The sequence below is a fragment of the Lycium ferocissimum genome, chromosome 12 (assembly GCF_029784015.1).
Source record: "Lycium ferocissimum isolate CSIRO_LF1 chromosome 12, AGI_CSIRO_Lferr_CH_V1, whole genome shotgun sequence".
NCBI classification, from domain to species: domain Eukaryota; kingdom Viridiplantae; phylum Streptophyta; class Magnoliopsida; order Solanales; family Solanaceae; genus Lycium; species Lycium ferocissimum.
In genome coordinates, this window is record NC_081353.1 from 28,664,331 (window position 1) to 28,677,325 (window position 12,995).

Below are 12,995 nucleotides of genomic sequence, written 5' to 3' on the forward strand. Positions count from 1 at the left end.
CATTAACTCCAGCAAGTAATAATTAACCTCCTCACCAAAATTGACTGAGTTTTGCAAATGGCAACACTTCTGCATGAACTCTTCCACGTGTCCTTTCCTCCTTTCACTTTCTCTCTCACTCACCTACACTTCTTATTTCCATTTCTTTAATAAAAAAATAATTAATAAAAACATTATAGTATTCTCCAAACTTTTTTCAAGAAACCAAAAAATCAAAAATCAAAAATCAAAAATCAAAAATCAAAATCTAAACACCCTTTCCTCTCTCATCTCTAGATTTTGATAGCGACCCACGCAGCTTTCTTCCTCCCTGCAAAATCTCTCAAAAAAAAAAAAAAAAAAAAAAAACAAATAAATAAATATAATATTCCCATTAAGAAAATTCAATTCTTTTTGGCATATCAGCTGCACAAACACAAAGATTTTCAAGAAAGTTACCTTCTTGTTCTTGGTTTCCACCACTTTCTTGATATTTTAAGGTAATTTTCAGTTCTTGATTGTTGGGTACTTAGTAAATATGTCTGTTAAGAAACCCTTTTGATTTGCTTGTATTTGTGTAAAACCTATTAGGGTTTATTGGATGTTCAAAGAAACTGTTAGTAATATGGTGTTTTCTTGATTTTTGTCAGCTCAAATGTAGAGAAGGATAAAAAACCTAGTACCAAAAATAGCAAATTTTAGGTTCTTGGTAGGAAAAAAAATTAAAAAAAATCCAATCTTGATTTGTACAGATAGGAATATATACTGTTTGTTGGATTATGGCTTTTGATCAGAATTCAGTACCCAAAGATTTGCGCCCACTGAACATTGTTAGGACAGTGCCTGAAGACTCAGGTATTGCTCCTGTGACCTCGTCGGGTCGAACCGTTGAGGGGTTTTATGGTAACCCGACCCGGGATGTTGGAGGTAGTCCCGGAACTATACCCGGGGTTTATTACCCTACCAGTGTAGGTTTAGGGTTTACCAATGCAGGTCCAGGGGCAGCCGGGTGGGTCCCGCAGGTCGTGCCTTCACAGCAGCCACCGGGTGTTGTGAGTAGCGTTGGTGTTATGAATTCAGGAAATGGATCGTCGCAGAATTTGCATTCCGGTGCACGGGTTGATAGTAATGCGTCTGCTGATCGTGCTAGTGATGATGGTTCGGTGTCGGGGAGGAAAGTTAAGTTTTTGTGCAGTTTTGGTGGGAGGATAATCCCGAGGCCGAGTGATGGGGCGTTGAGATATGTGGGTGGACACACTAGGATTATTAGTGTTAGGAGGGATGTGAGTTTTGCTGAACTGGTTCGCAAGATGGTAGATACGTACGGGCAGGATGTGGTGATTAAGTACCAGTTGCCTGATGAGGATCTTGATGCACTTGTATCTGTTTCGTGTCCGGAAGATCTTGAAAATATGATGGATGAGTATGAAAAGTTGGTTGAAAGAGCCTCGGATGGGTCAGCTAAATTGAGGGTGTTTCTGTTTTCGGCTTCAGAGCTGGAATCGTCCAGTGTGGTGCAATTAGTAGATATGCAAGATAGTGGACAGAAGTATGTCGAGGCAGTGAATGGGATTAGCGGTCTTGGTCTTACTAGAAAAGGGAGTAACGCTAGTGCAAGTTCCACTCAGAATTCAGAATTTAGTGGCTCTGAAGCTGTTGATAGCTTAGGTCAAGGTCACGGTCAAGGGGAGCTTAGAAATGTACCTTCTTTCGAAACACTATCACCTAGTGGAACTTCTGCTACCTCTCAAGAACCTTCTATTGCTCCAATGGCCATTCCAGTAGTCGTTCCTGGGCCAGTGCCAACCCTATCTGCTCTGCCGGAGCATGTGCTAGAGAAAACTCTGCCTGTCACTGCACAGCAGCAACAAATGGGTTATGATATGCAGCAAATAGGAGTGACGTATCCAGGAACTACACCGTATGTCCCGGCTTATGTGGATCCTCAAACCCGTGCAGATTATGTTCAAGTCCCTTCTCAGATGGGATTCCCGCGACAGATTTTGAGTACTGTTGGGCCAGTAATGAATCAGCAGCAGCATATAATTGCTGGCGCTCCGACTCAGCAGTTTGTCCCTGCTTTTCATCACATGACAATGACTCCTTCCGGCCACGTCAGTATGAATCCCAATCTGGTTCAGCCCCAACATGTTAGGTTAGAACATTATCCTGCAGAAGGCACAATGTCTCAGAGAGTTGTGCAGTTTCCTCTTGACCAAGGATATAGTGCTTATCAGCCTCATGCCCCTTATGGATGGCACCAGATTCCGCAAACCCAGCAGGTGCCGCCTCTTTCCGAAGGCCAGATGCCTCAACCGCTAGTTACTGGTTCCGAGGCATTGCCTAGGTTTGATGACTGTCTAATGTGTCAAAAATCGCTGCCTCATGCACACTCGGATCCAGTAGTACAAGAGCAAAGAGAAAGTCCGGCAAGCACAGTATCTGATTTTAATCCAGTGTGTCACAGCCTTAGGTTGGATGAGCGGGGGCGGCCTATTTACCAAGCTGTTACAACCGGAACCCTGGATGAGGGAGCTGCTGTTGGACAAAGAATTGGGGCTCAGATAGATCACGGAGCTGGAAAAGGTCAAGGTGAGGTAATTGGAGTCTCACAAACTGTCGATAAACAGTATGAATATGATAGAAACCTCCAAAAGCCCGAGTTTCCAGAGCACCCAAAGGTGTCAGCACCGCAAGGTATGATAGGGTTAACAGGTACGATGCAATCACCTTATGGAGTTTTTGTTGGTGGTGTTCCTCAACCGTTCCATGTTAATGCCACTGAGCAGCTACTGCTTCCATCACAGTATCAGGTTAAACAGGAAGTTGCTGTGAACAGACCGGGCAATAGTGATTTCCTTAAAGTTGGAGGCGGCGTGCCTGGTCAAACACTGGTGGATAACTTAAGTGGTGAATCTCCCAAGAATTGTGGTGGAACTGCTGCACCTACCATGCTTCCGAAAGAAGATGATATAATAGAATCTGTAACGGCTTACAACCATTTGAGTCAAATTGAGGGAAGGATGGAAAATCTCCTTATGCACCCTGCTGAAATTTTAGCAAGTAATGAGCAGAGTAAGCCAGCTGTCGATAACTTTCGAAGGGAAGACATCTTGAATAACAGAGTACAACAGTTCGGTGGGAGGGAGGGATATCCAGGTTTGGTTACAAGTAACGTGAATGCAAATGAAATACCTATTTCTACAAATGAGACTCCTATTATGACTAATCCAGTCGTGCATGCCCAACCAAACTATGGGGTTAATAACTTGATCCCAGGTAAAATCTCCTCCCATGCAACAGAAAGAATTCCAGCTATTGGTGAATGGAAAGATGGGGCTCAGCATTTCCAGCCAATGTTGAGTCCTACAACTGCGGAAATGGCCGTATTTGATGCTACTGCACCATCTGTACAGGAGAACTCAAATTCTCTATACAGCAACCAGGATCCCTGGAATTTGCAACATGATGCCCATTTCCCTCCTCCTAAACCTAGTAAACTTCAGCTAAAAAAGGAAGCTGCTGGCACCAAGGATTATTCTGGTGACAATCCTTTTGGCAATGCTAATGGTGGATTACAAACACAGATTAGGTTGGAGGATGGAGCTTACCTTCCCTCAGGTAATACAGATTTCGGCTCAGATCAATCACGGTCCAAGAAAGGTGAGAAGCTTCGATTTGCTTTTTTCTGGAATTTAGTATTGGTAGGTATCTTATATTTTTGCAGTCCTAACTGTTTCCTTTCCACATTGCTATCAAAGGCTCAGAGGACGAAATGATCAAGCAAGAACTTCAGGCTGTTGCTGAGGGTGTCGCTGCTTCTGTTCTTCACTCATCAACTCCATCTAATGCTGACCTGTCCCCATCTTCAAGCCAACGGAATGCTGAACTTGAAAACACTAATGCTGGAAAGGACCCCAAGGATAAATTTGAGGTCTTAAATTCTCTTACACAAACAGCAGCTGCTGCAATGCAAGTTGTTTAAAATCAGTTTCTTGTATCTTAACTTAGCCAGTCTCGCTAATCAGCTATCAATATCTGTTCAGGAAACTAAAAGTAAATTTCCAGAGAAAGCAAATCTCGGGTTTCCTGTATCAGATGACCTTGGACGCTTACAGGTTCGACATTTCTTGTCCAGTACAATTTCCATAATTTGTTATACACCTAACTGGAAAAGTGTACTGATCTTTTAATGTCGCTGCCACATTGCAATTTTTCATTTCTCCCTGCATTCATTTTATTAAGTGCATTCTTGTGAATAGATTATAAAAAATGGTGACCTCGAGGAGATTCGAGAATTGGGTTCTGGTACATTTGGCACTGTTTATCATGGAAAGTGGAGGGGTACTGATGTTGCAATTAAAAGGATTAATGACAGGTGTTTTGCTGGGAAAGCTTCAGAACAAGAGCGCATGGTTGGTGTCTTCCGCTTCTTTCAAATTCTGCACGTGATAATTTTACTAATTTATTCAAGATCTTTGCATCTTTTACTCATGTATATATTTTGGTTGTGCTTATCTTTTAATTTAGAGGGATGATTTCTGGAATGAGGCCATCAAACTTGCAGACTTGCACCATCCAAACGTTGTTGCCTTCTATGGTGTTGTGCTAGATGGTCCAGGTGGCTCAGTGGCGACTGTTACAGAATATATGGTTAACGGGTCCTTGAGAAATGCTTTACAAAAGAATGAGAGGTAATCTTTCTTCTTGCTTGCATGGATTAAATGGAACATTTGCTTATTGGTAATTCAATGTTTACTTCTTTATGCAGATACTTGAAATGGAACCTTTGTTATTAATTAACTTAATTTTTGGTGGTTTTATACCACTGAATTTTGGGTTAAACTTGTTCGGGTTGACATCTGCTGTGGTTTTAGTGATTAAATAACTTGGTAGTATAATGGCCAAATCATTTTAAGATGGCCTTTTTCCAGCGCACCATGAGGGTAGTAGAGTGCTTTTCCTTTAGTTACTTGTGGCTGAGTAGGTTTCTTTCATGACATTCTCCTGACTTTTGCGAGATCAGAAAGCCATTTGTTTGATTTAATCATTTTGAGTTTGGGCACTTACAGTCCTCTTCTATGTACAATTGTACTGGATGCTATTTTGTGGTGTTACACATAAAAAATGGGATGACTAAATGCATTGCATACTGTTTTCAGGAATCTGGATAAGCGGAAACGCCTCGTGATCGCCATGGATGTTGCATTTGGAATGGAGTATTTGCATGGGAAGAATATAGTGCACTTTGACTTGAAAAGCGACAATCTGTTGGTTAATCTGCGTGATCCCCACCGTCCAATATGCAAGGTTAGTCAATGCCAGGAGATGCTTTTATTTGTCAGTTGATAAAAAATGATGTGCAGAAATGTTAAAAGATTAGTAGCCAATTATCCCAACAAGGGGAAGGAGTGTTAATCCTTGTCTTATCAAATTTTTTTGAAAAAGGATTTAGAGTTTGGAGGCTGCTTTTGCATTTGAGGTGATACGTTTATTGCTTAACATCTCAAGAAGTTCCCAGCTGAAGAGTTACATCATAGTTTAAAATTGATAAACTTTGTATCTCCCTCAAGAAAAATAACAAACAGGGATAGTATTTTTGGTACAAAAAGATTGTAGATGACTTGAGATACAAAAGATGAGGTGCATCATTTCACATTGGGTGTAGTAGAACGTCTTGATATATTAGCCAGCCTTGAGATGGGGTCTAAAGCAAAAAATCCTTCACCTTTTGCCTTTCCCACCCTTTTAATCTTTGATGGCAAATTCTATAATTGAAAACAGTTGAAGTTTTATACCATTTGCCAGAAAGTATGAGGGACCCCATCCTGAGAAAATGGCACTGTTTATTCCTGCACCTGTTTCCCTCCCTTCTAAATTAATTGTCCGCCCGAACTGTTATTCGGAAAGGTGAATCATGATAGTCTACTAGTCTTTACTCTTTACAGCTACTCACTCCAGGTTGTGAACAAGATCTATCATGTCGAATTACTTGTGAGATCTTCCGTAAACCTTAGTGCATTCCATCGGCATTAACGCTGGATATCATATACACCGGGTTGTTGTTCGAGGTTAGCTGTGTGCTTCAGCTGTCAATGTTTCTGCTTATTAACCAATATCAGATATGCCTATGGACCTGCATTTTCTGTGTTGCCAAATGAAATGACCTGATTTATTAAGGTGGAGATTAAATTCAAAGACCTGAACCTAGATTCAGCTGTACTTTTAAAAAGATGATAAGAATATCATATGTGCAACTTCATCAAAGAACTACAGTATGTACAGTAGGTTGTGACCCTGTTGCAGACTAAAAGGCTGGTATTTAAGTGGGCAAGGGTAGAGGGACGGGTCCATTATTCACCGAGTTTCAAACCGTGCGTCGCTGGTCCTTGGAGATTTCTCGCTTATTTAGAGAACCTACAATAGGTGCAGTAGGCACCTTCTCTAAATGTATCAGAAGCAGGTTGTTAACACAACTCTGGGAAAATTCTTTTGCTTTTGCACCTGGAATGTAGCTAACAAGGTCTCATTTTGCTTTTTGCGGCTACAATGTAGCCTTACTCTCTATTTGTATATTTCTTCATCTTCTTGATGCCTTCTATGATTAAACCAATTATTTCATCAAAAACATTCGTTCCCTTTAGAGAATCTGGATTGTGAATGAAATCTTTTCTCCAAGCATCAAATACGTCTTCATAGTTTTGGCTATATGCCTGAGCAAAATAGGGAAAGATTACTTTATAGTCTAGCTAACGATGCTGTAAGCTTTAGGTGACATATTCAATTGTGCTTAGGCTTGTCAATTCACTACCTTACCGAAACAATCCAGCCCACCTAATTTTTTTTTATTTTTATTGTTTTAGCTGTTTAGGGCAATCATGTTTATGTGTTACTCTTCTAGACACCAGAGGATCATGATTTCATATTTTTGCTCAGTTAAAATGGTTAGGCATATAAAAATTCAGTTATAAAGACTAACCTTTGTGGGGTGTGAACGGACCTTGCTTTAATTTCTCTCGACATTAGGATCTTGAGATTTGTTAGGTATATCCATTGTCTTTCAATGTTTTCCTAGAAGATTTTGGTTATATGAATAAGAATCAAATCTATGGATGTAAGACACATGTAATAATGCCTGTATTTATGTCCTTCATGGTGCCACATTTAGGACTGTGCTACTTAAGTGAGTAACTAAGACTGAGAAACCAAGTTTTTTTTCCTTTGGATCCGATAGATTTCAGGTTTGCATAGAATTTTTTCCAATGCTTTCAGCTTTAGCTTTTGAAAGTCCTTGCTTATTGTTTAAGTTAAGCTATCAAATTTATTGCTATTTTGGGTAGTACCAAATCTAGGCCGAAATCACTTTGATGGCTCCTTTTAAGTACTAGCGATTACACTACAAAAATGCTTGTCTAATTTGTGTTATTTATTTTCTTTTGATGATATCCTTGGTCGCACCTTAGCCGAATTCAAAACCAGATGCCATTGCGCCTTTAGTCGGTCAGGAGGGCTCTCAAGAAATTCTGTGTTCAAAGAAAGTTGTACAAACGATGGAAAAAGAGTGGAGAGCACAGGTGTGACCTAGTGGTCAATTGAGTGAGAGGAGAACTATGAGGTCTCAAGTTCAAATTCTAGCTGAGGCAAAAACACTATGATTTCTTCCGATCTTGCCTAAGCCTTGGCGAATAGAGTTACTGGTACTTGTGCGGGTGGGAGGTAGTTGATACCCGGTCAAATAGTCGATGTGCGGCAAGTTGGCCTAGACACTACTGTCATAAGAGGAAGAGCGGGCAACATGAACCAGAGCCTTTTCGTACATCATGCTCGTGTGCCCCTGGATCGTATCTACTACTTAGTCAAGCCCTTTCGAATTGTTTGCTTTTATTTTTTTGCAAAGATACACTCTCTCTGCGTTAGAGTAAAGCTTAATGAACTGTCAATCTCAGTAAAACCCAGATGATCATCAACCGTGCCGACTTAAGGTACAAATTGCTTACTTATCCCAAAAAAGGGGTTTAAAGGCACATTGGATAAACCTGACTTAGTGTTTTCCTCAATTTGAGTTAAGAAGAATAGCTTAATCTTAATTTTGACTGATGAAATTATTGCCACGGGAAATCGGTTAGGATATCTGAGTCAGTGCTAAGAGGAAAGTAAAGTAAAGTATTTTAAATGTTACACCAGGCGGGAAGATTTACTTAGAGTCATCTCCTTGTTGTTGAAAGGACGAAGCGATGTGAAGCGTGGGATTATTGCTTTATGGATAAAGTTTTGGACTTAAACAACAGTTGCACAGGGTAATTCTGACGAGAATTGATCGCTTATTTGAATTTCAACTTTGAAGTGTTGGATTAATATAAGCAGTATCGTATGTTGGTGTGGAATTAGTTATTTTTTATTGCAATTTAATTTTTAGTGTGCTAAATTCATAGATGTTTGATATTGTTTTATTTCATGTTAAATAATACGCTTCTTTCCAAAGAAATATGCTCTTCACTTTTCGCTTCAAAGCCCCACAGAAGTTGTCATTTGTTTTCCGCTTTTAAAAGTAATTAGCTGTAGCTTTCCAATAAAAGGTACCAAGAGACACAGGACAATGCACCAATGAGTTTCTTCTCCTTGCTACTATGCTATAGAATTCTATAGAGGAACTAACCTTGTTTCCTTGTTTTGTGGAAATATTGGTGCACCATGAGTTTTAGGTCTACATGGACGATCGGGTGAGATTCGTCAAGAATCATAACTTTTGGTTCAATAAAATTATTACTTGAAAAAAAAAAATGCTGTAGAGTCCTAGCACCCCTTCTAGGATGTTCATTCCACAGAGCTCGTACCTTAGTACATCATCACCCCTTCTAGGGCACCATCCAGAGCAGTATTATTAGGGCTATTTGAGACACACATAAGTCATGAAGCTAGTTGAAGCTCAAGCTAGGCGTTTTGCCTTGTTTAGGCATTTGCTTTGATGCAGGCATTAAAGGGCTAAGGCGTGTGCCTCTTCGTCATGCAATTTGTTTTGAAGAGGAAGAGACTAAAAAATAAATGTTGTCAGCAAAGTGATATATTAATTACTAAGAAATGTTAATGCGTAAATATTTTTGGTGACTAGAAATTGGAAATATGGTATACCGAGGTAGAAATCTGAATTAAAAAATTTAAAATTGCATCATTGCATGCCATCTAAATCTTAAGTTTTAGATGGTTTTTAAATTTGACAGATATAACTTTTGTTTTATATGTGATTGCAGTTTCAATCTGTTCAGATATTTTTTGTTTGTACTACTTTTTTCTTGCGTTACATATATTTTCACCTCTTCTTTAATAAAGCCAAGATTGTATGTGCTTTGCACTTAAATCTCTGAAACCATTGGTGCTTTTCTACGCTTTTCACCTTTGACAATATTGATCCATGGCTTGTGTTCTTGCATGTATTACCACTACCATCTTCGGCATTGGTGGTATCATCGTCATGCTATCATTATCATCATGGGCGTCACTGTTATTGTCCTTAATGTTATTATTTTGATCATTATTGTTAAGTCTTACTGCCCTCCCTCATTTCTTGCCTACTTCAGAATCCACATTGCTAGTTGCTTTTGGCTTTTTGTCGGTCTTTCATAAAAGCTCCCTGCCATACTATCATCTGTTTCACTTAGGTATTGACTGCAAATCTATCCTTCGTGTTTTAGGTTGGTGATTTGGGGTTATCCAAAGTGAAACGTCAAACACTAATCTCGGGCGGTGTACGAGGAACACTCCCCTGGATGGCGCCAGAACTTCTCAATGGAAGCAGTAGTCTTGTCTCTGAGAAGGTATCCAAAAGTCATATTTTCATCTCGTTATCCACGCGTATCAACACATAATTTGCTGGTTGTATTTGTAGGTTGACGTTTTCTCCTTTGGAATTGTACTGTGGGAACTTCTTACCGGAGAAGAACCATATGCCGAATTGCACTATGGGGCTATCATTGGTAATATCTCATTGCAGTCGCTATGTCTTCAAATTCTTTTGAGATAATGGATTAAAACGCCCCAAAACTATCACATTTTTATCAGTTTCATAGTTAACTATGCCTTGTTTACGTTATCGCCCTGAAAAACTTTCAAGCGCTAAAACCCCCTGGCTTGACAAACCCCCTTGGCCTGACCAAAATGCGTCTTAATGCCTCCTTAGAGGCGCGTGAGGGGCAAAAAAGCCATTTATGTGAACAACAAAAGTCAGTTATAAAAAGAACTAAAGAGAAATAACAAAGAAATTGAAAATCTGATTTTTCTGGCTTAATTAGCCATCATAAAAGCCGGGGGCTTTAGCACTTGAAAGTTAATAGTTTGGGGTAAACATAAACAAGAGTATGAAACTGACGAAAATGTGATAGTAGTTTAGGGTTTTGATCATTGATCTCAATTCTTTTTTGTTTCTACTTCAACCAAATGTTAGTCAAAATGCTTACTAAGATGACAAACCGGTGTGAGTATTGATGACCAAATCGAATGCAGGTGGTATCGTGAGTAATACCTTGCGGCCTCCTGTGCCCGAGTCATGTGACCTAGACTGGAAATCACTGATGGAGAGATGTTGGTCAGCTGAACCATCGGAGAGGCCTAACTTTACCGAGATCGCCAATGAGCTACGAGTGATGCAATCAAAGATCCCACCCAAAGGACAAAACCAACAATCACCTCCCTCAGCAAATACCAACCAAGCTAAAAGTTGATTTTCCCCACTGTCCTTTAAAGTTGTTTTTTTATTAACCTGGATTGACGTGTTAAAGCTCAACTTAGGTATATAAATTAGCTCAAATGTAACCATAATATAGTGGTCTCTTGTCTTTGTTTTCTGGTTTTCTAGATTTGCATTTCATTCCATTCCATTCCATTTTATTATTGGCTTCATTTGGTGTTCTAATACAGTCAAACATGGTTGTGAGATGCGGACCAAAGTTACATATAAGCAAAAAAGTAAAATTAGCATTTTCGTCTTCTTTCGTTCAATTTCTTATTATGTAGGCATTTTAATCACCACTAGGTTGGGACTGAGGCGTCGTTGATTAATTGATAGTTATGTGTTCTAATGCATGTAATGATTTGCAAGTGAACAACGTGAAGATTGTTTTTACTCTATTAATGAGGTTTAATTTGTGATCTGTCATTTTTATTAGGTTATCAATTAATGTTCATCCTAACTTTTCTGTAATTACCTTATAAGTGACTTAATTGCATGACATGTTTTACACTATTCCTCAAGTGGCCTTCTTCCCTATGTTTGGCTCCTATCGAAATTCGAAAAGAAGGGAAAATGAATCAGAAAATTACACAGTTTAGTTTGTCAAACGTAACTGGGAAACAACCAAACAAGACAGGGAGCTCATCTTTCTTGCCTTTGGACATGATAATCCTTAATCATAGTTGAAAATTGGTCTCACTTGAATTGGATTAGCTCCTTTTGAGCCAAGGAGCAAGTGATAAAGTTGTCTAATGAATCGTTTGATACTAGATGAAGAGGTACAACAGGAAGCAAGAATAAATGAAGCTATAGATCGTTTGATATTAGATGAAGAAGTACAACGGGAAGCAAGAATAAATGAAGCATAGATATGTTCATCTAATTTAAATAGGTAGGCCGATTAACCAGACAGGTTAGAGAGACTATACCATATAAAAGAAAAAAACCTGAGATAGGCACATCCCAACTTGTGAACTTAACTTAAAGTGAAGTGAAGGAGTTACTTTTTCTTCTTAATATGATTAGCATGTAGTATATATTAAGCAACTAAATAGGAAGTGATCTAAGAATAAGAAAGGTTTCTAGCAACGAATGCGCTTGGCCAATGGAAAGGCTTTGACGATGTTATAGAGTTAAATAATTGGGCTCGTTTGGTTAGAAAACAAGTTATCCCGGGATAACTAATACCGTGATTAGTATTGTTATCCGGGATTGTTGTCCCACCCGATGTGGGATAAAATAACATATAATGGGATAACTAATCACTGGATTAGTTATCGGGATTTTATTCCAATCAAACGTGGGATAAGGCGGCATTAAATTTTTATCCCATGACTATTTTTGCTTATCCATCATACCAAACGAGAAGAGTTGAAAGACGACTTTAACAGTAAAAGAGAACTTTTAATCTTGTGGCTAGGAACATGGTGTTCCCTTTTCTATTTACTTATTTATTCTCATTTGTCTTTACCTCTCCTACTCTACTATTTTCCTTCATCAAGGCGTAATTAGTGTGTCTTCGATCCCTTTCTTATTAAAAAAAACATTTTTAGTGGAGCCTTCACACATGAATCTATAGAAACATGGCCCTTTTCTTTGACAAAAAAAACTTCTAAATTATCATATCAGTAGGTGCCGAAAATTTTAGTATTGACTTATTGAAAATCTGTTTGAGATTTGATTAGACAAATCTTTTCATTTCATATCATATATTAATATGATATCACTCCTAGCGTTGGCTTGCAAAAGTGATTGTGGATCGCCCCCTTACACCTAACTACAATCATAGTTCATGCATTATGCATATTTCGTTGTTTCAAAATAAGTGATGCTTTAGGATTTCAAGAAGGAAATTACCTTATTCTTTCAAAATTACCCTTATTAACGTATTCAAGAATCATTAAGTAGTTTTTTTAGGATGTAAGTAATTTCTTAAAGAGTGTGCATAAGTTAAAAACACCATTTATTAAGATACGAGGGAGTATTTTCCTTCATCAAGGCGTAATTAATGTGCCTTGAACTTGAGTAACAAAAAACAAAATGTGCAATGGACTTCTCTCTTGATTTTTGTTTAGGGGAATCTTAGCACATGAATCTATAGAAACATGGCCCTCTTCATTGACAAAAAACTTCTAAATTAATATCACATCAACAGGTGCCGAAAATTTTAGTATTGACTTACTGAAAATCTGTTTGAGATTTTTGATTAGACAAATCTTTTCATTTCCTATCATAGATTATATGATATCACTCCTTGCGTTGGCTTGCAAAACTGAATGTGGATGGCCCCCTT

The 12,995-nt window shown here is 38.7% G+C and overlaps 1 protein-coding gene across 2 annotated transcripts; it reads left to right on the plus strand.

Moving 5' to 3' along the window:
• The first annotated feature begins 229 nt into the window (after positions 1 to 229).
• On the plus strand, positions 230 to 10,961 carry LOC132039788 (uncharacterized). Of its 2 annotated transcripts, none has more exons than XM_059430309.1 (9): positions 230 to 3,642; positions 3,741 to 3,913; positions 4,026 to 4,097; positions 4,242 to 4,394; positions 4,510 to 4,673; positions 5,142 to 5,289; positions 9,669 to 9,791; positions 9,863 to 9,950; positions 10,477 to 10,961. In XM_059430309.1, the coding sequence occupies exons 1-9, from the start codon at positions 759 to 761 to the stop codon at positions 10,692 to 10,694; spliced, it is 4,023 nt and encodes a 1,340-aa protein (XP_059286292.1). In that variant the 5' UTR covers positions 230 to 758; the 3' UTR covers positions 10,695 to 10,961. The 2 variants fall into 2 exon arrangements, with proteins under 2 accessions (XP_059286292.1, XP_059286293.1); XM_059430310.1 differs by having other exon boundaries at positions 3,747 to 3,913.
• The last annotated feature ends 2,034 nt before the right edge of the window (positions 10,962 to 12,995 follow it).

Bases quoted from the DNA above. Each gene is read 5' to 3' on its own strand.
- LOC132039788 (XM_059430309.1), top strand. From the start codon at position 759: ATGGCTTTTGATCAGAATTCAGTACCCAAAGATTTGCGCCCACTGAAC. The intron at 3,914-4,025 runs GTCTTAAATTCT...ATATCTGTTCAG, and splicing joins ACCCCAAGGATAAATTTGAG to GAAACTAAAAGTAAATTTCC. The intron at 9,792-9,862 runs GTATCCAAAAGT...TTGTATTTGTAG, and splicing joins GTAGTCTTGTCTCTGAGAAG to GTTGACGTTTTCTCCTTTGG.